Source organism: Ciona intestinalis, unplaced genomic scaffold (assembly GCF_000224145.3).
Source record: "Ciona intestinalis unplaced genomic scaffold, KH HT001085.1, whole genome shotgun sequence".
Lineage (NCBI taxonomy): Eukaryota > Metazoa > Chordata > Ascidiacea > Phlebobranchia > Cionidae > Ciona > Ciona intestinalis.
Window position 1 is genome coordinate 31,736 of NW_004191406.1, and position 22,153 is coordinate 53,888.

The 22,153-nt window shown below is 37.9% G+C and overlaps 2 protein-coding genes across 2 annotated transcripts; both read left to right on the forward strand.

Annotated features, from left to right (window-relative positions):
• The first annotated feature begins 897 nt into the window (after positions 1-897).
• Positions 898-5,807, forward strand: LOC100179209 (microfibril-associated glycoprotein 4-like). The gene is made up of 7 exons (XM_002122327.2): positions 898-1,122; positions 1,313-1,588; positions 2,146-2,273; positions 2,666-2,762; positions 3,262-3,358; positions 4,235-4,299; positions 4,729-5,807. Exons 1-7 carry the CDS (start codon positions 1,062-1,064, stop codon positions 4,968-4,970), a joined length of 966 nt encoding a protein of 321 aa, XP_002122363.1. The 5' UTR covers positions 898-1,061; the 3' UTR covers positions 4,971-5,807.
• A 194-nt stretch (positions 5,808-6,001) lies between these two features.
• On the forward strand, positions 6,002-21,528 carry LOC100176886 (sushi, von Willebrand factor type A, EGF and pentraxin domain-containing protein 1-like). Its single transcript, XM_026839962.1, has 23 exons — positions 6,002-6,179; positions 7,728-7,813; positions 8,297-8,392; positions 10,027-10,141; positions 10,579-10,737; positions 11,097-11,228; positions 11,557-11,680; positions 12,006-12,112; positions 12,680-12,865; positions 13,177-13,359; positions 13,657-13,791; positions 14,332-14,455; positions 14,881-14,987; positions 15,555-15,740; positions 16,052-16,234; positions 16,533-16,667; positions 17,773-17,896; positions 18,098-18,210; positions 18,508-18,696; positions 19,080-19,265; positions 19,755-19,866; positions 20,424-20,575; positions 21,118-21,528. The coding sequence occupies exons 1-23, from the start codon at positions 6,107-6,109 to the stop codon at positions 21,294-21,296; spliced, it is 3,186 nt and encodes a 1,061-aa protein (XP_026695763.1). The 5' UTR covers positions 6,002-6,106; the 3' UTR covers positions 21,297-21,528.
• Positions 21,529-22,153: the final 625 nt, after the last annotated feature.

The following is a 22,153-nucleotide window of genomic DNA, read 5'->3' on the forward strand; positions in this document are numbered from 1 at the left end:
CTACGTTGGCTGTTATAAAGTGAGTGGACCGCTCGCATCTTGACCTAGAGTGCATGGATTCGAAACTCAACGCTGCTACCATTGTGTCAATGTGCCCCAATTCGTAACTAATAATGAATTTTTAAAGTTAGATCGTTTAGTTGCACTTATACGTAACTTATACCAATCGTGACGCGTTTCCGGGCACTAGACTCATTCTCTTGCTACACTGTCAAGCAGGTGTCAATCTTCGATTTAAAGGGTGTAAATATAAATAGAAAAGCAATGATTGAACGCTCTATTTTCATTTAAATACTGATGTGTGATTTGCGTAACACAAAAGCTTATATACATCGCCTATAGTATTATTAGAGTAGACATATAGTAGGGTGGGAGAAGATGGGACACCTTTTTATTCTATTTTCTCGTCCCAATTGGTAGTAAACAAATAACATTTAAAGAATTCAAAAACCGTATCCTAACGACTCCCATAGACCCTTGTTAACTGTTTAAAATACGGTCATAATATTTGGATATTCTGTGCTAAAGGTGTCTCGTCTTCCCCCACCCTACTATATATTGGTATCGTATAAAACAATATCACACTGCAAACGTAGACTGTAAAAAACGATATTTTTTACATTTACATATATAGTTCTGTAGGGGAAGATAGGAAACCTTTAGTACGTAATATTCAGATATTCTGATCGTATTTATACATTTGACAACGGTCTATATGGGAGTCGTGAAAATAAGGTTTTATGATTCTTTGAATGTTGCGTGTTTAATACCAAATAGGACGATAAAATATAAGAAAAAGGTGTCCCATCTCCCCCCCCCCCCCCCCCCAAACCATTATATCAAACTGTAAATGTAAACTGTAAAATCAATGTTTTACTTTAACATATATCCCTTTAATTAGCAGTAATCAGCGTATACCCAGAAATATCTTGCCGAATATAGGTGTGTGAGGCTACGTAATATAATGTATGTATACTTACACGTAAAACATGCACTAAAAAGTGTTTGGTCAACAGTTTGCTAATAACGTAAGCGGAGTTAATTGAACCTGTACTGCTACCATGCTTGCTGTTGCTACTTCTATACCTCTCGTTATAGTTTTATGTGTTCTAAAAATCCAAGGTAAGTACCTTTTATACGCTTTCTATTATATTCAGTAGGCTACTATTACACCCACAAAGTTAAATACATGGAAACTCGTAAGCGGGCACAAGGTCGAGGTGCATGAAACAGAACACCTGTGTTATAACGACTGTCCTTGCCCCGTCATGCGAGCATAAATAAGTTAAATTAGGTCATTCATTATATACAGGGGAACCAGACACGTACGCGGAAATTATCAATATTTGTTCCGAGTCTAATCGAAATCGGACAACGAGGGTCTCGATACAATGCAACGACTGTGACAGTTTGGAAGGCTACCAAGTAAAAGTGAGAGCAATATCCAGCAACCCTGAAGAACCGCATGAGTTTACAGCTACCGTGGAAAACAAACGGCGAGACAACGTTAGAGTAAAGTTAAAGCGAACAGATGCGGATACAGGTTGGACGTCGATGCCAATAACGCTGATATTGGAAGAAAATACGGGTAAGTTATGGTAGGGTGGGGGAAGATGGGACACCTTTTCGTTTAGTTTTCTCTTTCCATTTGGTAGTAAATAAAGAACATTCAATGAATTATAAAACCGTATCCTCACGACTTCCACAGACCGTTGTTAATTGTTTAAATCACGATCAGGCTATTTGGATATTATGTATTAAAGGTGTCCCATCTTCCCCCACCCTACTATATATTGATTAAGTTGGGTGTGGGGCAACGACAGTCGTTGTGTATGGTTTATCCTCGCGTGGCGGGCAACTACAGTCGTTATAACACGGGTGTTCTGTTTCCACCTCGTGCCCGTTTACGAGTTAAAAAGAATGAAACTTTGTGGGTGATTGTTTTTCATTTTTCACGTCAGGCTGATAATTTGAGCAACCTATTAGTGACCACTGGCTTAAATCAATTACCGTTAAATGACTTGCGCAAAGGCACATACGACCACAATGGTAGAAGCGTGGGGAAAAGCCGCTATTTTTCAGCAAAGTCGCAATCATATGAAATAAGATACTTCCATTCTGTTGTTACCACACACCTGTTTACAGATATTCGCAACTGTAAGCAAATACACGATCATGGAAACCGAGAAAGTGGAATATACAAAGTTTATTCATCGAATCAGAGAAAATTGACAGTTTATTGCGATATGGACACTGACGGTGGTGGCTGGACGGTTTGTAATTATGTGCATCGTTTTCTTGTGTGATATTATGTGCGCATATCATAGAGCAGAGGTTTTACTCAAAAAATAAATAGGTAGAGTAAAGGGCGGGGAAGATAGGACACCTTTTCTTTCTATTTTCTCGTCCCATTTGGTAGTAAACAAAGAACGTATTTAAAGAATTACAAAACTTTATCCCCACGACTCCCATAGACCGTTGTTAATTGTTTAAAACACGATCAGGATATTCAAATATTGTGTGCTAAAGGTGTTCCATCTTCCCCCATCCTACTATAATATGTATAACTTTGTGGGTGCAATATTTTACTTAGAAACAGGCGCGCTAACCGTTGTGCCACGGCAGTGACTAGATGAAACAATAAATGATATAAGCCATCATACAGGTGTTTCAACGTCGTGAAGATGGCTCAGTTAACTTCTATCGAAACTGGAAGGAATATAGAACTGGGTTTGGCGAACCAGACCAGGAGTTTTGGATGGGTGAGGAAAATAAATAATAAAAAGAATGAATGTGACTTATTTCCTCACATGGCGGGGCAATGTGACAGTCGTTATAACACGGGTGGTCTGTTTCATACACCTCGTTTCCGCTTACAAGATACCACGTGTGCATAACATTCTGAAGGTGATTTTTTAACCAAAGAGACATCCACAATGGTAGCAGCATCGAGCCTCGAAACCGAACCCTTAGAACTACAACCACACACGCTAACCACTGTATATTAGAGTGGGGGAAGATGGGACATCTTTTCATTCTATTTTCTCGTCCCATTTGGTAGTAAACAAACAACATTCCAAATATTATAAAACCGTGTTCTCACGACTCCCATAGACTGTTGGTAATTGTTAAAACACGATCACAATATTTGAATATTTTGTGCTAAAGGTGTCCCGTCTTCCTCCACCCTCCTATATCTATCCACGGCTTCGTATTTAAGTGATTGATATTTCGTATAAAACACCTTATGTTATGTTTCAGGTTTGGATAACCTACACTACTTATCTGGTGAAGAGAAATACGAACTTCGTGTGGAAATGAGGAATTGTGTAAACGTCACGAAATACGCTCAATACAGGTATGTGGAATATTATAAGATACATATATATATATATTAGGGTGGGGGAGAGAGGTCACTTTTAGTACATAATATCCAAAAAATTTGATCGTGGTAAAATATAGTATCGAAAAATTTTGATCGTGTTTTGGAATTTAACAATTACCGACAGTCTATGGTGGTCGTGAAAATAACATTTTATATATTCGTTTAAACTGTTTTTGTTAACGGGAAAATAAAATGAAAAGGTGTCCCATCTTTCCCCATCCCACCATAAATGTATCCAAACAAAACATTTTTTTACTTCCTGTTTATACGATCCCCTTTAACGATAAACGAGTGTTTTAAAATATTTTGTTTAGGTGTTGTCGAAAATAACGAATGATATACTTTACCCCCACCCAACGTGTCCCACTTTCCCCTACCCCAACGTGTCCCACTTTCCCCACCCAACATTTCCCCCTCCCCCCAACATTTCCCACTTCCTCCACTCCAACGAGTCCGTTTCTAAAATATTTTGTTTAGGTGTTGTCGAAAATAACGAATGATATACTTTACCCCCACCCAACGTGTCCCACTTTCCCCTACCCCAACGTGTCCCACTTTCCCCACCCAACATTTCCCCCTCCCCCCAACATTTCCCACTTCCTCCACTCCAACGTGTCCCACTTTCCCCTACCCCCAACGTGTCCCACTTTCCCCCACCCAACGTGTCCCACTTTCCCCTACCCAACATGTCCCACTTTCCCCCACCCCCAACGTGTCCCACTTCCCCCCACCCTAGCGTGTCCCACTTTACTCCCAACTATACCNGTAGCTCAGCCTTAGCGTTAGTAATTTTTTTGAATGTATGATCCTAATAGAATTACCGATTTAAATTTTATATTTTATACCTAGCTCGTTTAATGTCGGGCCTCCGCCAACGTTTACGTTATCCGTGCATGGCCACAGCGGAACAGCAGGTAACTATAAGACCGTGGGGTAAGATGGATATAGTTATCACATAATAGCCCCATTTCCTAAGCGGTATTATAAAATAACAACGCTATTCGAGTTTCTGAGCTCAAGGCTTTGTGGGTGTGACCTTGGACAAGACGGTTAACCGTAATTGCTCCGACCCAGTGGTCACTAACGGGTTGCCTAATTGTCAGCCATACATAAAAACAAATATCCCCAAAATCACATACATGGTAACTCGTAAGCGGGCACGAGGTGCATCAAACAGAACACCCGTGTTATAACGACTGTCGTTGCCCCGCCGTGCGAGGATAAATAAGTTACATACATGGTAACTCCTAAGAAGGCACAAGGTGTATGAAACAGAACACCCGTGTTATAACGGCTGTATCCTTCTCCAGTCATGCGAGAATAAATAAATTATATTTATTCAGGAAACTCGCTCGCCATACACAACGGACAACCTTTCTCAGCATACGACAACGACCAAGACATTTATGGATCAAACTGTGCGTTTCGTGATAAAGGGGCATGGTGGTATAAAGGTTGCCATCACGCCAACTTGAATGGGCTTTACCAGCCATGCAAGGTTGCCTGGACCTCGGCATCTTGGTATTCATTTGATGATGAACATCAAGGGTTGCGTTTTATTGAAATGAAAGTCCGGCCTTTGTAAAATACGGATCGGTTTCTTTTAAGCAAGTTTAATGGAACTAAGAAACTTTTTGTATAAATCAAAACATCGAAACGACAGTGTATATAACACAATGTAAATAAAAAAACCATACATATACAATAACACAATCACCTGTACGTTTTGAAACTTGTAAGCTGGCATGAGGTGTGAAACAACACTCAATATATTAACTTGATTAAAACAACGAAGACATTTTTTCAGCAGTAAAACGACAGTTGTTAAAACATACTATGGGCATAAAAACTTCTTGAGTTAAATATATAAATAAAAGCGAGGATGGTAAACTTAGATAATATTAATCAGGTCTAATATTCCCACCAATATAATTCGATTCACGTCAAACTTTGCCAGCTATGTTTCGTCTTAAACGATTAATGCAACTTATTTACGTCATTTAAATTCCTATAAGTGTACCTGCCAAACCACAAGTCATATTTCAGCCTCAGATTAGTAAGACTTATACCGCGTTTGTTTATTTCGCTACCAGTCGGATTGAAATGCAATAAGTAAGAATCTTTTGCACGGAATCTAAAAATAATTGCAAGGCCAAAACAGTCTTGACGTGTAAATGACGTCAATTAGTTATCTTCCAAAACAGAATACGCCGTGTATGATTAATAGCCGGACAATGGGGATTACTTGGAAGCCGTTACAAAAAATGCAAAGTCGACATTATTTTTTAATCGTTCTATAAACAATATAAAAACAACATCTATATAAAGGTTCGTATGGGATAGTTATTATGTTGTCTATAAACTCATATATTTGGAGTACAAACTACCACGCGGTTTGCACCAATAACAGTGTCAACCTGCATTTCCAAGAATTATATTATTGAATTTTAAAATAAACGCATTTCGAAATTTAATACAAAACAGAATTTCCCAAATTGGATTAAATTGAATAAAAAACACTCATAGTTTATGAAACTTAATATTTGTGGGTAATTGGGGACCTACAAATAATTGAATTAAGAAATCACGAATCGCACCATGTTGTTAAACTTTGGAGATTACTACGACGAGAAAAACTTTTCAAGTCAGCTACAACTTGCAAGAAAGTTACGCGGGTATATAAAGTCGGGCGTGGAGAAATAACGAGAACACAAAGCAGACATGGAGTCGAGAGAAGCAAGACGACCAACATTGTTTGTTTTTATCATCGTTTTGTGCATTTGCTTTGGCGAAGGTAAGTTATCTGGTTATGATTTTAAAAAAAAAGATTTGCATTTATATTAAAACAGAACCAAACATAAATACAGTAGGGTGGGGAAGACGGGACACTTTTAAAGCTGCAGTTAACCTGATCGTGTTTTAAACAATTAACAACGGTCTATGGGAATCGTGAGAATGTGGTTTTATAATTATTTGAATGTCCTTTGTTTTCTACCAAATCAGACAAGAAAATAGAAGAAATAGGAGTTCCATCTTTCCCACTCTGCTATATTTATATATGGTTCTGTTTAAATTTAAATGCAAAAAAATTGTAACATAAATTTTATTGGGAAAGTTATTGTCTTAATGATAGGTAAGTCGCATGTTATGGTCAGTCTATTGGCCGGGAAGGCATTACTGAAATCAAAACCCCAATTGAGATAAAAAAGTACGTACAATTAATCCAAGTAAAATACTGTGGGCAAGATAGACGCCGTTTGCACGTAATATTTAGTATTTTCATTCGACGCAAACGCTATTTTAGAGCCGTAGAGATACGGATTTATAATTCTGTAAATATTCTTTGTTTACTAACAAGTAGGACGATAAAACGGAATAAAAACACAAACCATGTTACCCCAATCTGACGACAAGTCAGTCGATAATAAAGTAACGCAAAATCCACGCCATCTTACCCCGCCCTACTATACATGTATCGTAATATCGACTATATTTGCGCTAACTTCTTACTGGAGAAACGTATAATATGCAAAAACTATGAGGTTTCACTTACAATCCGGTAACGCAGAATCTACATACAACTTACATGCAAACCCTATACCTACTTGGATATTAAACTTGCACCTAAAACTTATATGCTGATGACCTGTAGACTGTACCTGCTAAAACTTACATCCTGATGAAGACGACTTGTATAAACACGTTGAACGTCGTTATAAATGTCAACAGAGCTATTTTACACAACTAATATAAAACTGATTAGACTTACTTATCTATACTTTATCACAATCCTCCACCCATACAAACATACAAAGCAACATTACAACTTCAGATCCTAACTGTTTCTAACAAGTCGTTCAAATGAGATCCAACTCTTCGTATTACTTAACCGTTTACGCGTAGGCAAGAAACAAAAAGCGCCTTCGACGTATTTTATAATTAGGACCAAAAGCACAACAGTCGGGAGTCTCAACAAAGGTTGTAAGCGGAAAAAGTCAGCGCAGTAAACAGTTTAGGAAACTGCATAAGCTATAGTAGGGTGGGGAAGATGGGACACATTTTAACTCTATTTTCTCGTTCAATTCAGTATTAAACATAGAACATTCAAAGAAATATGAAACCCTAACCTCGCGACTTCCATAGACCGTTGTTATTTGTTTAAACACGATCAGGATATTGGGATATTATGTGTTAAAGGTGTTTCATCTTCCCCCGACCTACTGTATATGATTTTTCTTTATATGTTTTCAATATTTGTATTTATACTTTTAAACATATTTTTTCTCAATTGATTTTATAATAAAATTACGCAAACAAATTAAATCATTCATCCCCATTTTAGCTTTGAAATGCTGGGTTTGTTTAAACCAGCCGGATAACGAAGCATGTATACGTAATGGACATCTGGAGCAATGCGAGAGAAACGAGGTTGGTGGTAAAAGTCAATACAATATATATAGTAGGATGGGGGAGAATGAGACACCTTTTCATTCTATTTTCTCGTACATTTTAGTAGTAAGCAAAGAACTTTCAAAGAATTATAAAACCTGCCCTCGCGACTTTCATATTTGTGCTAAAGGTGTCCCATCTTCCCCCACCCCACTATATATTTATCGCCCATGTTTGTCTCGATTTAAGTAAATGCAACAGAACGTGTATGCTGGTAATATGAAAATTAACTCAAAGTATAAAGCACTGTGGGGTAAGATGGATACTGTTATCACATAATATCCCATATTTCTAACGTGTTTTAAACAATTAACAACACTCTTTTAAAGGTTAGGGTTATATAATTCTGTAAATATTCTCTGTTTACCAAATGGGACGAAAAAAGACAATGAAAACATGGGCCATCTTACCCCAACCTACTATATTGTTTATGACTGTTGTTTTTTTTGCTTTATTTTTTAGAAGGCTTGCCATAATTCAGTCCGAAGAGGCGACAACGGAATCCTTGTAACGAAGCGATGCAAACAAAGTTTAGCGTGTTCGAATAACGAAGCGCAGGTCAGTATCTAACTGTAGGCGGTCACCCACTAATACCCCTTTTAAGTTGCGGGCAGTGGTCAGGGTTGTACCAATTGTCACCCACAAAGTTACATACATGGTAACTTGTAAGCAGGCACGAGATGTATGAAACAGAACACCCGTGTTACAACGACTGTCGTTGCCTGCCATGCGATCAAGGATGAATAAGTCTCATTCATTCTCGTTTGAGTGTAAAATTAGAACTAACTTGTAAACAATGTTAGAAGAAATTAACATTTAAAACTTTAAACAGTATAGTTATACGAGTGTACACGATTAAGTTGTTCTTATTGTGTAACTAGATAAAAATATTAACGTAACCTAACCTCATATTATTTTAAAAAAACGGTCAATTAGGGAAAAAGTTGTTTTTGCTGTGTACAGTCGTTAATTAGGTAAAACCCGTTTACTTTTTGGGCGAGGCGATTTGTTTTGCTCACAGTGAGCCCATATCTCGTTTTTATCGAATTTTGCAATCACTATAAGCGATCACGGAGTGTGTATCACCTTAACCAATACACCTACATTGAGTCGCGTTAATTAGCACCTACCGCCTCCGGTTAACAAATTGGTGTACGTGAACCAGTTATCGTCGCCATAATATTAATTTAAATCTTGTGAAACTGGTTCCTGTCCGTAACAAAGATGGATTGTTACGTCACTTCACGTCAAATTGTGACGCACAGATGACAGTTTTACCAATTAGTACGTCAAAATTTTTGACTGTAAATATATATGGCCTCCCAAAATTGGCAGGGTCGTAATTATTATTAAAGAAAACGAATGCCTGAAGAAAAAAGGTGAAAATGAAATATTCGTTCACACGCAAAAATACTACCTTGAATAAAGTTTCGCATATTTTACGAGCAGATAATTTTATAAATGTGTTTGCCGATATAATTGACTTGGTAATAACTCGTTACGATGCGGTCAAGTGGCTTCACCAACCGCGCGCGAGGATATGATTTTATCATTGTTTTTTTATTTTTTATTTACAAAATGGGACGAGAGATATAATAAATAATTGTCCCATCTTTCCCAACCTACTATATAGTAGGGTGGGGGGAGATGGGACACCTTTTCATTCTATTTTCTCGTCACATTTGGTAATAAACAAGGAAAATTCAAATAATTATAGAACTGTATCCTCCCAACTCCAATAAACCGTTGTTAATTGTTTAAAACACGATTAGGATATTTGAATATTACGTGCCAAAAGTGTCCCATCTTCCCCCACCCTACTATATATGGAATTTGATTATTAATATTATTCCCAATATTCTGATACATACAATAAACAAATAATTTCTATCCGATTTTGTATGACTTAGCAAGCATCCAAAATAAGCATCTATATTAACTATCAACAATATTTTCCAATCTCCCTACCCTACTATATATAGTAGGTGGGGGAAAATGGGACATGTTTTTTTTTCTCTATTCTCATCGCATTTGGTAGTAAACAAAGAAGATTCAAAGAATATAAAACCGTATCTTCACGACTCCCATGGACCGTTGTTAATTGTTTAAAACACGATCAGGATGTTTAGATATTATTTGCTAAAGGTGTTCCATCCCCCCACCCTATATAAACCCATCAACAATGTGCACAGAACGACAAACCAGCATGGAGTCCAACCCAATGTAACCTTAGAGTTCCAAGTTCTGTGTGTAGATGTTGTTGTTCATACGATGAATGTAACAAACCACAACTGATGTGTCCTGAAGGTAGGAATGCTATGTGTGTATATTAGTAACTGTGTCACTTATGGGTTGTTCAAATTGTCAGCAATACTTTAAAAAAAGGAAAAATTCAAAAGAGTAAATCACAAATTACATACATGGAACTTGTAAGCGGGCACGTGGTGTAAGAAACAGAACATCCGTGTTATAGCGAATGTCGTTGCCCGCCATGCGCGGATAAATAAGTTACATACATGGTAACTTGAAAGCGGGCACGTGGTGTATAAAACAGAACATCCGTGTTATAACGAATGTCGTTACCCGCCATGCGCGGATAAATAAGTTACATACATGGTAACTTGTAAGCGGGCACGAGGTGTATGAAACAGAACACCTGTGTTATAGCAAATGTCGTTGCCCGCCATCATGCGCAGATGAATAAATAGGTTACATTCATTCATTTTCCCCTTATATTTTAACAGAGGTCGGCAGTAATATTACCGCCATCATGCCCACTATGCCCACTACCAACGTGCCTACGACGTCAACTACGATGTCCACCACTACCACCGTCCCCCCCACCACAGTAGATGCACCAACAACTCCGTTACCTCCAGTTATCCAATTGGACGAACCAACTGGTAAGTTGCTGTACAAAAAAAAGTATTTTTTGAATTTTAAATCTCCCGTCTTCGACTAAATATATGGGGTAAGATGGATACCGTTAGAATGTTATACAGTACGGTTGGGTAAGACGGGAACGTTTAGCACATAATATCCAAATATCCCGAACGTGCTTTAAACAATTAACAACGGTCTATGGGAGTCTGCGAGGATACGGTTTTATAATTCTTTGAATGTTCTTGGTTTACTACCAAACGGGAGGAGAAAATATGAATGAAAACATGGAACAACTTACCCCAATCTATTACCTTTATTAACACTTATTCTGGTGAATTATTTTATAACCCTAATATATAATCGTCGCGTATTCCCCCAGGGTGTTCGGAAAGATTAGTAGCGCCAAACCATGGGCAGATTATTTGCGATCGTGGTCAATTAATTGGGAGCATATGTACATTCCTGTGCATTCCTGGGTATATGAGGGTCGGTGTTCGTGTATCTTTGTGTGGTAAGTTTTGGTATAGTTCTGTAATATTAAATATTAAGTATGTAAATGCCTACCTGTATTATTAAATGGTTGGCCAATAAATGTTTCCTCACGCACATTTTTCTTACGATTGCAACTTTAATATTGTTTAATAAAGTGGTTTATACTGTTTGTAGGTGTAAGGGTCACAACTTATATCTAAAATGGTATTTCTTTTTCCTTTTTTAAATTAGCGTGTTTTAACTACTGTTGTTATACCCGTCTTTTCGCTTTTGTGAACTAAACCGTTCTTCGTTATCGTGACCGAAGAAACGAAATAAATTTCATTCATTCATTATTCTTGCTGCAGGAGTGAATCAAATGTGGTCGAATCTTCCCCCAACGTGCGAGAAACTTAACTGCCCCCGTATTAATGCACCGCAGAACGGGAGCATTAGTTGTACAGAGGAAAACGAAATAAACAGCATATGCACGTAAGAGGACATTTTGTTTTGTTGCTAAATGAATTTGTTACGTGCATTGTTATATTTATAGTAGTCAGTTTAATACAAACATAACACATATATATGATATTGAATACATTTTAAGTCGTTTCGGTTGAAAAACTAAACCACCTTCAATGATGTCAGAAGTTAAAAAATGTATTTAAACCGAATCGTCTGAAAATGAAAACAATTTTTTTATTTTACATATAGACTGTCACGTTTGTTTTAAAACCGATAAAAAACATGTCTTATGCTCTATGGTATTTTTGTTACCATACTTTTTTGCTGTTTTTATCTCATTATTTGTACGCAGGTTTAATTGTGACGAATATTTTTATCTTCTCGGCCACGCTACGACCACTTGTACATTGGGATCGCCTTATAACGCCATGTGGTCGAATATCAAACCATCTTGTATACGTGAGTTGTTCTATGTAAAGTAGAATGGGGGAAGTTGGGACACCTTTTACCTCCATTTACTTGTCCCATGTGGTGGTAAACAAGGAACTTCCAAATAATTATAAAAACATGTGCTTAAGGCTCCCATAGACCGTTGTTACTTGTTTAAAACACGATCAGGATATATTATGTGCTGAAGGTGTCCCATCTTTCCCAATCCTACTATACTTTAACTGGTGATGGAGTTTAATTTTGACCAAGAACATAAATTGTTTTTATAGCGACTCATTTGTTCATAAACATTTTTAAATTAGAAATGAATGTAACTTATTTATCCTCGCATGGTGGGACAACGACAGTTGTTATAACACAGGTGTTCCGTTTCATACACCTTGTGCCTGCTTACGAGTTACTACGTATGTAACTTTGTAGGTAATTGTTTTATTTTTGATATAAATCACTACGCCGACAATGGTAGCAGAATCGAGCCTCGAACCCGTAACGTCTAAAGGCGTGCGATAACAACTGTGTCACGACGCAGCAGTTTCTTCAAGACAAAGATTTGACATTTTCGTGTTTTAAAACCAGGAAGAACATGCGACGAGGCCCCGGTTGGGAGGTTCACATTCGTCCAATGCACGGACAGCAAGAACCTTGGATCAGTTTGTACATACAAGTGTTTAACCCATCATAGACTAGTGGGGCCTGCGTCTACACAATGTATCGACGATGGCGGAGACTTAGTTTGGGATTCTGCGGCGCCTAACTGCGAACGTGAGTGTATATAATATGTATTTTTATTGGGGTAAGACAAGACACTTTTTCATTCTATTTTATCTTTCCCATTTGGTAAACCGCGTCTTCACGACTTTAAACAAGCGTTGTTAATTGTTTAAAACACGATACGCAATGTGTACAAGGCAAAAAGTCAAGTCTAATTAACGAACTAATGTACTTTAAAGGCTACAATTCGCTTAAAATGGTCAGTCTTTTAGTCGGTATACCAAACTACACACAATTACAGAAATATAAAAGCACAAATACTCGGCGGGGGCTACGAAACTTAAATCGTATCTTCCATCCAGATATTGAATGTCCCGATCTTGGAACGATAGAAAATGGAAACGTGATTTGTCCTCTAAGTACAAACTATGTGAACGCTGTTTGTTATTTCACTTGCAATGATGAGTTTCGAATGGAACCAGATACCAGTCTAACTACTTGCCAGAATGATTCAACGTGGACGGATGCTAAACCTACATGCTTACGTGAGTGGCTACGTTATGAATGAATGATTGAATGTAACTTATTTATCATCGCATGGCGGGCAACAACCGTCGTTATTACACGGGCGTTCTGTTTCATACACCTCGTGCCAGCTTACGAGTTACCACGTATGTTACTTTGTGGGTGAATATTTTCGAGGATATACTTATAACTCAAAAACAGCGTTGTTAGTTGGTAAATAGCTGATCCGGAAATATGGGATATTATGTGCTAACTGTATCCATCTTACCCCACATTACAATTACTATATACCATTACTCAAGCATCCTTTTTTACAGCCATAACATGCAGCATGTTACCTTCAATACAACACGGAGATGCAAGTTGCACAAACTTCAACCTTTTACACAGCGTGTGCACATTCACATGCGATGATGAACATATGCTGCATGGTAGTGACAGCACAACGTGTGGTAAGCGTTTAAAACTTACGTAACAGTGGAGTGGGGAAAGCTGGGACACCTTTTTATTCTATTTTCTCGTCCCATTTGGTAGTAAACAAAGAACATTCAAAGAATTATAAAATCGTATCCTCCCGACTCCCATAGACCGTTGATAATTGTTTAAAACACGATCAGGATATTTATATGTTATGTGCTACAGGTGTCCCGTTTCCCATACCCTACCATAAATTATGGTTGGGGTAAGATGGTCCATGTTTTCATTATCTTTTTCTCGTTTATTTTACCACTAAACAAAGAAGACTTACAGAATCATATAACCGCATCCCGACGCGTAAAAACTTTTTTTATTTATAGTAACAGTTAGTGTGGCCTTATATTTTTGCACAGAAGCGTATGGAAGATTTTTTTCTTTTTTATCAATAAGTGTGTTTTAACTACTGTTGTTTTACCGTTGCTACCCGTGTTTTCGCTTTTGTCAACTCTTCCGTTCTTCGTTATCTTGACCGAAGAAACGAAATAAATTTCATTCATTCATTATTCTTGCTGCAGGGGTGAATCAAATGTGGTCGAATCTTCTCCCAACGTGCGAGAAACTTAACTGCCCCCGTATTAATGCACCGCAGAACGGGAGCATTAGTTGTACAGAGGAAAACGAAATAAACAGCATATGCACGTAAGAGGACATTTTGTTTTGTTGCTAAATGAATTTGTTACGTGCATTGTTATATTTATGGAAGTCGGTTTCAATATAAGCATAAGAAAAAATGTTATTTTGTTGATAAAAATATATGTTAGCTGCATTATACACGGTTGTTCTAGTTTTGTCAGTTTAATACAAACATAACGCATATATATGATATATATATGATAAAATTGAATACATTTTAAGTCGTTTCGGTTGAAAAACTAAACCACCTTCAATGATGTCAGAAGTTAAAAAGGTTTTTAAACCGAATCGTCTGAAAATGAAAACAATGTTTTTTTTTTACATATAGACTGTCACGTTTGTTTTAAAACCGATCAAAAACATGTTTTATGCTCTATGGTATTTTTGTTACCATATTTTTTTGCTTTTTTTATCTCATTATTTGTACGCAGGTTTAATTGTGACGAATATTTTTATCTTCTCGGCCACGCTACGACCACTTGTACATTGGGATCGCCTTATAACGCCATGTGGTCGAATATCAAACCATCTTGTATACGTGAGTTGTTCTATGTAAAGTAGAATGGGGGAAGTTGGGACACCTTTTACCTCCATTTACTTGTCCCATGTGGTGGTAAACAAGGAACTTCCAAATAATTATAAAAACATGTGCTTAAGGCTCCCATAGACCGTTGTTACTTGTTTAAAACACGATCAGGATATATTATGTGCTGAAGGTGTCCCATCTTTCCCAATCCTACTATACTTTAACTGGTGATGGAGTTTAATTTTGACCAAGAACATAAATTGTTTTTATAGCGACTCATTTGTTCATAAACATTTTTAAATTAGAAATGAATGTAACTTATTTATCCTCGCATGGTGGGACAACGACAGTTGTTATAACACAGGTGTTCCGTTTCATACACCTTGTGCCTGCTTACGAGTTACTACGTATGTAACTTTGTAGGTAATTGTTTTATTTTTGATATAAATCACTACGCCGACAATGGTAGCAGAATCGAGCCTCGAACCCGTAACGTCTAAAGGCGTGCGATAACAACTGTGTCACGACGCAGCAGTTTCTTCAAGACAAAGATTTGACATTTTCGTGTTTTAAAACCAGGAAGAACATGCGACGAGGCCCCGGTTGGGAGGTTCACATTCGTCCAATGCACGGACAGCAAGAACCTTGGATCAGTTTGTACATACAAGTGTTTAACCCATCATAGACTAGTGGGGCCCGCGTCTACACAATGTATCGACGATGGCGGAGACTTAGTTTGGGATTCTGCGGCGCCTAACTGCGAACGTGAGTGTATATAATATGTATTTTTATTGGGGTAAGACAAGACACTTTTTCATTCTATTTTATCTTTCCCATTTGGTAAACCGCGTCTTCACGACTTTAAACAAGCGTTGTTAATTGTTTAAAACACGATACGCAATGTGTACAAGGCAAAAAGTCAAGTCTAATTAACGAACTAATGTACTTTAAAGGCTACAATTCGCTTAAAATGGTCAGTCTTTTAGTCGGTATACCAAACTACACACAATTACAGAAATATAAAAGCACAAATACTCGGCGGGGGCTACGAAACTTAAATCGTATCTTCCATCCAGATATTGAATGTCCCGATCTTGGAACGATAGAAAATGGAAACGTGATTTGTCCTCTAAGTACAAACTATGTGAACGCTGTTTGTTATTTCACTTGCAATGATGAGTTTCGAATGGAACCAGATACCAGTCTAACTACTTGCCAGAATGATTCAACGTGGACGGATGCTAAACCTACATGCTTACGTGAGTGGCTACGTTATGAATGAATGATTGAATGTAACTTATTTATCATCGCATGGCGGGCAACAACCGTCGTTATTACACGGGCGTTCTGTTTCATACACCTCGTGCCAGCTTACGAGTTACCACGTATGTTACTTTGTGGGTGAATATTTTCGAGGATATACTTATAACTCCAAAACAACGTTGTTAGTTGGTAAATAGCTGATCCGGAAATATGGGATATTATGTGCTAACTGTATCCATCTTACCCCACATTACAATTACTATATACCATTACTCAAGCATCCCTTTTTTACAGCCATAACATGCAGCATGTTACCTTCAATACAACACGGAGATGCAAGTTGCACAAACTTCAACCTTTTACACAGCGTGTGTACATTCACATGCGATGACGAACATATGCTGCATGGAAGCGACAGCACAACGTGTGGTAAGCGTTTAAAACTTGGATGAGACACCTTTTTATCTTATTTTCTCGTCCCATTTGGTTGTAAACAAAGAACATTTAAAGAAATATAAAACCGTATCCTCACGACTACCATAGACCGTTGATAATTGTTGAAACGCGATCAGAATATTTGTATGTTATGTGCTAAAGATGTCCCGTCTTCCCCAGCCCTACTATATAAATTATGGTTAGGGTAAGATGGTCCATGTTTTCATTATCTTTTTCTCGTTTATTTTAATAGTAAACAAAGAAGATTTACGGAATCATATAACCGCATCATCACGACTCTCAATGAGCGTTGATAATATTTCAACACATGATGAAAAGTTCTTATGTGCTATCGGTATCCATTTTACCCCACATAGTATTATATAATCACAGATATCACTTCTGTGTAGCCATAAATAAATATAATGCAGTGTAATTAAACCATACATGGGTTTTAAGATATGAATACCTTCAATAACCTGTTTGACTGACATAAACGAAACGACAACGACGACCACAATCCGATTACACTAATTCCTAATAGTTTTAGTAATGCCTTTATAAATAGTAATGCCTTTAGGATCAGCTGTTTGCTAAACGGCTCTAATAGCGAAGATATTACTTAACCGTACATAGACTAATCTAATGCATTGTATAGTGGATAGTCCATAACGTATAGACTGAATGAATGTAATTTCTTTATCATCGCATGGCGAAACAAAAACAGTCGTTATAACACAGGTGTTCTGTTTCATACTCCTCGTGTGTCCGCTTAAGTAATTACCACGTATCTTACTTTGTGGGTGAATATTTTTCTGCATGACTGACACTTTGGACAACCAATTAGCACTGACAAGAATAAACAACTACGTTACTCTAAGCAGGTGGTCACTAATGAGTTGTCTAAATTATCAGCCATACATAAAAAAATCAAAAAATTCCTCTAAAAGTAATCACCCACAAAGTTACATACATGGTAACTCGTAAGCTGGCACGAGGTGTATGAAACCATGGAAACAGAACACCTGTGTTATAGGGACTGTCGTTTTCCAGCCACACGAGAATAAATAAGTTACATTCGTTCACTTAATCGTGACAGGTGATAACGGAGAATGGACGTCCCCTTCCCCCACATGCCAACGTATCGTATGCACAGAACAAACCAAACCGGCCAACGGCAGCATGTCTTGTAACCATGGCAACAACGAAGGCAGTGTCTGCAGGTTTGATTGACAATTTGTGAATGGGATCCTTAAGTAAAATTACCGGTTCTGGAATAAAACGTATTTTTTTTGTGAACTTTTTACAAGATATAGTATAAATATAATTTGTTACAAAATTTACATCTTTTGGCCGTAAAGCTGTAATTTGTGCCTGCCGGTTTAACAACAACAGGTATTTAACTACAATATTTCCCTTTATAGCTTTGAATGTTACTCAACCCATCAACTGGTCGGCGAATTTGAAATACAATGCGTCACATCACAAGCTGGAACATTGCCTGTTTGGTCCGGAGAGACGCCCAGCTGTATACTGAGTGAGTGACTTGTTTGTTCTCGCATGGAGGGATAATAGCAGTCGTTATTACACGCGTGTTCTGTTTCATAACCTTGTGCCCGCGCTTACGAGTTACCATGTATGTAACTTATTTATCCTCGTGTGACGGGGCAACGACAGTCGTTATAACACAGGTGTTCTGTTTCATACACCTCATGCCCGCTTACAAGTGAACCTATATAGCATCTCGTTTAGAGGCATGGCGCCCTAATGTGTCTTACAAATCATAAAGAAAAACACTTTTATCATTATAAACAAGAATTACTTTTTTCATCAGGGAAAAACTGCGGTAGTTTCCCCACAGAGCCGGTTGATGGGTACGTGGTTTGCACAGATGGAATTTTCCTTGATTCCGAATGTGAGTTCGCGTGTGAAGGGTTTCGAACTCGGGTGGGAGCTCTGTACACCATGTGTGTTGAAGATGGCGGTGATATGAAATGGGACAACCCGACGCCCGTGTGCGAACGTGAGTTCATGTATAAAGCAAATATAATCTTAAAATACATTTCAAATAAATTTTACAAATCTCTTCGAATTCGGTAAGGTTAATTTAATGGAATAATGAAAAGAAGGGAATTGGCAAAAAAACGACATTCGTTGAAAACACGCTATGGGTAAAAACTACATAAAGTAAAGTGACAAATAAAGCGTGGCTGCTAAACCCAAAAAATAATCGACTCATATTAAGTTGTATTTAGTTAACAACAATTAGAAATGCAGTTTCTGACTAACAAGTTTATGTCAAACGCGACCTGTACAATGGGTGGGGGTCGTTTTTAGAGAAGTTTTACCCAAAATTTGGATCCTATAGCTTGTATCTTATGCAAATAAAATTACTTTCACACTCAGGCACGCAATGTCCAGACCAAGGAAGCATCGCCAACGGTACAATGTCTTGTACGGATGGTAATTATGCGAACTCAGTTTGTTCGTACACCTGCGACAACGAGAACTATGTGTTAACACCATCCGGGGTGGTGGACAATACTTGCAATAATGATACGACTTGGAACCTCCCGAAGCCTTGCTGTTCTAGTAAGTTATAATTTGTCCTTCAATAATTACAGTGTGTGTAAACTTCGTTAAATATTAAGCTTTGGATTCATTGGTAAAGCATGTGCGTTATTTTATTTTATAAATTACGGTATGTGTAAATTAGTATATCAGACAGAATGGTCTAATTTGAACCCGTGAACGGGCACGAGGTGTATGAAGCATAACACGCGTGTTATAACGACTGTCGTTTGCCCACCATGCGAGGATAAAATAAGTTACATTCATTTATAAGCGTGAATCCCATTTTACTGTAGTGTTGGTTCTGTTCTGTTCAAAATAGTTATTTAAAAGCTCAGGAAATTTTAAATGTTGTGTTATTATTTCAACATTTAATTAAAAGAAAGAAGCGTGATCGCTACACTTAGCGGACAAACGAGCCATTTATGTTTCATTATTTCCAAGTTAAACTTCTAACAGAAACAAAATTGCGTAAAGATGAATATTTCTTATTCTTGTTTCTCTCACCAGAGGTCTGTCCCCCATATTCGGTAGTGGACGCCGTCATCTTACTTGATTCGTCATCCTCCATTGGGAACGAGAACTGGAGGACAATGAAGGCATTCATTCGCCAAGTTATTGAGTAAGGGGTTTGAATATTGATTGAATAAATGAATGTAACTTATTTATCCTCGCATGACGGGGAAACGACAGTCGTTATAACACGGGTGTTCTGTTTTATACACCTCGTGCCTGCTTATAAGTTGCCACGTATGTAATTTATTTATCCTCGCATGGCGGGGCAACGACAGACGTTATAACACGGGTGTTCTGTTTCATGCACCTCGTGTACGTTTTTTTACTAGTCACCACGCATATAATTTATTTATCCTCACATGACGGGACAAGGACAGCAGTCGTTATAACACAGGTATTTTGTTTCATACACCTCGTGCCTGCTTATGAGTTACCACGTATGTAACTTTGTAGGTAAATATTTTTTTGTATAGCTAACAAGCCATTAGTAACCGCTGCGTTGGATCAATTGCAGTGTAACATCTTGCACAAGGACACACATGCCAATCATGACAGTCGGATTGAGCCTCGAACTCGTAACCACTGTACCACAGCGCCAGCTTAAACAATTGAATGATAATATTTCACCAGTTATGTATTCCTAACTTGTACTTTGCCCTGCAGTTCATTCGTGATCCAAGACGACGCGGCTCGCTTGGCAATCTTCCGCTTTAACTCCCAAATCGACACTCGTACCCAAATACTACTTGGGGATTATCCTAATGATAAACAAGGACTGCTGAGAGCTTTTGATAGAATCCCGTATGACGGCGAAGGTATGAAAACATATAGTAGGGTGGGGGGAGATGGGACACCTTTTTGTTTTATTTTTTCGTCTCTTTTGGTAGTAAACAGAAAACATTCAAAGAATTATGAAACCGTATCCTCACGACTTCCACAGACCGTTGTTAATTGTTAAAACACGATCAGGCTATTTGGATATTATGTGTTAAAGGTGTCCCATATCTTCCCCCACTCTACTATATATGTTTAACGAATAACAAAGACCTATATTGCAACTAACATGCCCAACAATCACATTTAATATGGTTGGGGTAATATGGAACATATATTCTCTTTTCTTGTTCAACTTGGTAAAATACCGTTTGTTTTAAACCAAATAATAACCGCGGCCTTACACTTTTAAAGGATCGTAGTGGATTGATTAAAGTTGTTTAAATGTTAAACATTTTGTTTGTTTTATTCATTTTGATCTTCGCTATCGTTTTCGAATAAATATTTAAATTTATGTTATGCTTGACAAACATAAAGGATCTATATTGCCACTATAGCATGGCCGAAAACCACATGTTTACAGGAACCCGAACAGGAGCTGCACTGAACCACGCTCGTAATGTGATGTTGGCACCCGCCAACGGGAACAGGGACGGAGTTCCTGATTCAGTGTTCATTATAACTGATGGCGTATCCCAGGACCACGTGACTACGGCAGCCAATCTTCTTCGAGAACAAGGGGTTGAGGTTTGTTGTTTATAACCGAGTGGAAATAATGGGTTATCGTCTGTAGACCATATAGACTAAGGGTTCGAAACTCGACGTTGGCACTTTGTGGCAATTGCCCCAACAGTGTCACTATAATGGGTTGTAGCAACTGGACTATGGATTAAGGATTCGAAGCTCGACGCTGCTACCATTTTGGGCGTATATGCGTCCTTGGGACATTTAACAACATATGCTCTAACCCAGTGGTCACTAATGGGTTACCGAAAAACAATCACCCACAAAGTTACATACGTGGTAACTCGTAAGCGGGCACGAGGTGTATGAAACAGAACACCCATGTTATAACGTCTATCGTTGCCCCGCCATACGGGGATAAATATTTTCGATTCTTTCATTCAACATAAATACTGAGGTTAATGCACCATACAGAGCATATATTGTATTTGAATCGGAATCGTGAAATACCTTCGTGGTCAATCCCTCCTATATTTAAACTTAAATATCGAGCCTAAACTACCGCTGACGTATTTTTGCACCGATCACAATTCTGATTACCACGCAAGGTGACGACCAACCTGGTAATTAGCCCAACACAAATGCTGCTTTAGTTATAAATATGCAGATACCATACGTCATATAAACGCCGTGTTATAAATATACCAGGAATTTGACCCAAAATTTCAGACTTGCTGTTAATTTAATATCTGATTCGGTTTCCGTTGTATGGTTGCCCAATTATCCAACATTAACAGTCGCTATATAACATGGGTGTTTTTTCATACACCTCGTGCCCGCTTACGAGCGAGGTTGCATTTTGTACTACGTATGTAACTTATTTATCCTCTCATGGCGAGGCAACAACAGTCGTTATAACACGAGTGTTCTGTTTC

What these genes read in the sequence shown, in the direction of transcription:
- LOC100179209 (XM_002122327.2), top strand. Translation starts at nt 1,062, where the DNA reads ATGCTTGCTGTTGCTACTTCTATACCTCTCGTTATAGTTTTATGTGTT. An exon ending in ATGTGTTCTAAAAATCCAAG is followed by an intron (nt 1,123 to 1,312) that starts GTAAGTACCTTT and finishes CATTATATACAG; the next exon opens with GGGAACCAGACACGTACGCG. An exon ending in AGACCAGGAGTTTTGGATGG is followed by an intron (nt 2,763 to 3,261) that starts GTGAGGAAAATA and finishes GTTATGTTTCAG; the next exon opens with GTTTGGATAACCTACACTAC.
- LOC100176886 (XM_026839962.1), top strand. Translation starts at nt 6,107, where the DNA reads ATGGAGTCGAGAGAAGCAAGACGACCAACATTGTTTGTTTTTATCATC. An exon ending in AGCAATGCGAGAGAAACGAG is followed by an intron (nt 7,814 to 8,296) that starts GTTGGTGGTAAA and finishes TTTATTTTTTAG; the next exon opens with AAGGCTTGCCATAATTCAGT. An exon ending in GAAATAAACAGCATATGCAC is followed by an intron (nt 11,681 to 12,005) that starts GTAAGAGGACAT and finishes ATTTGTACGCAG; the next exon opens with GTTTAATTGTGACGAATATT.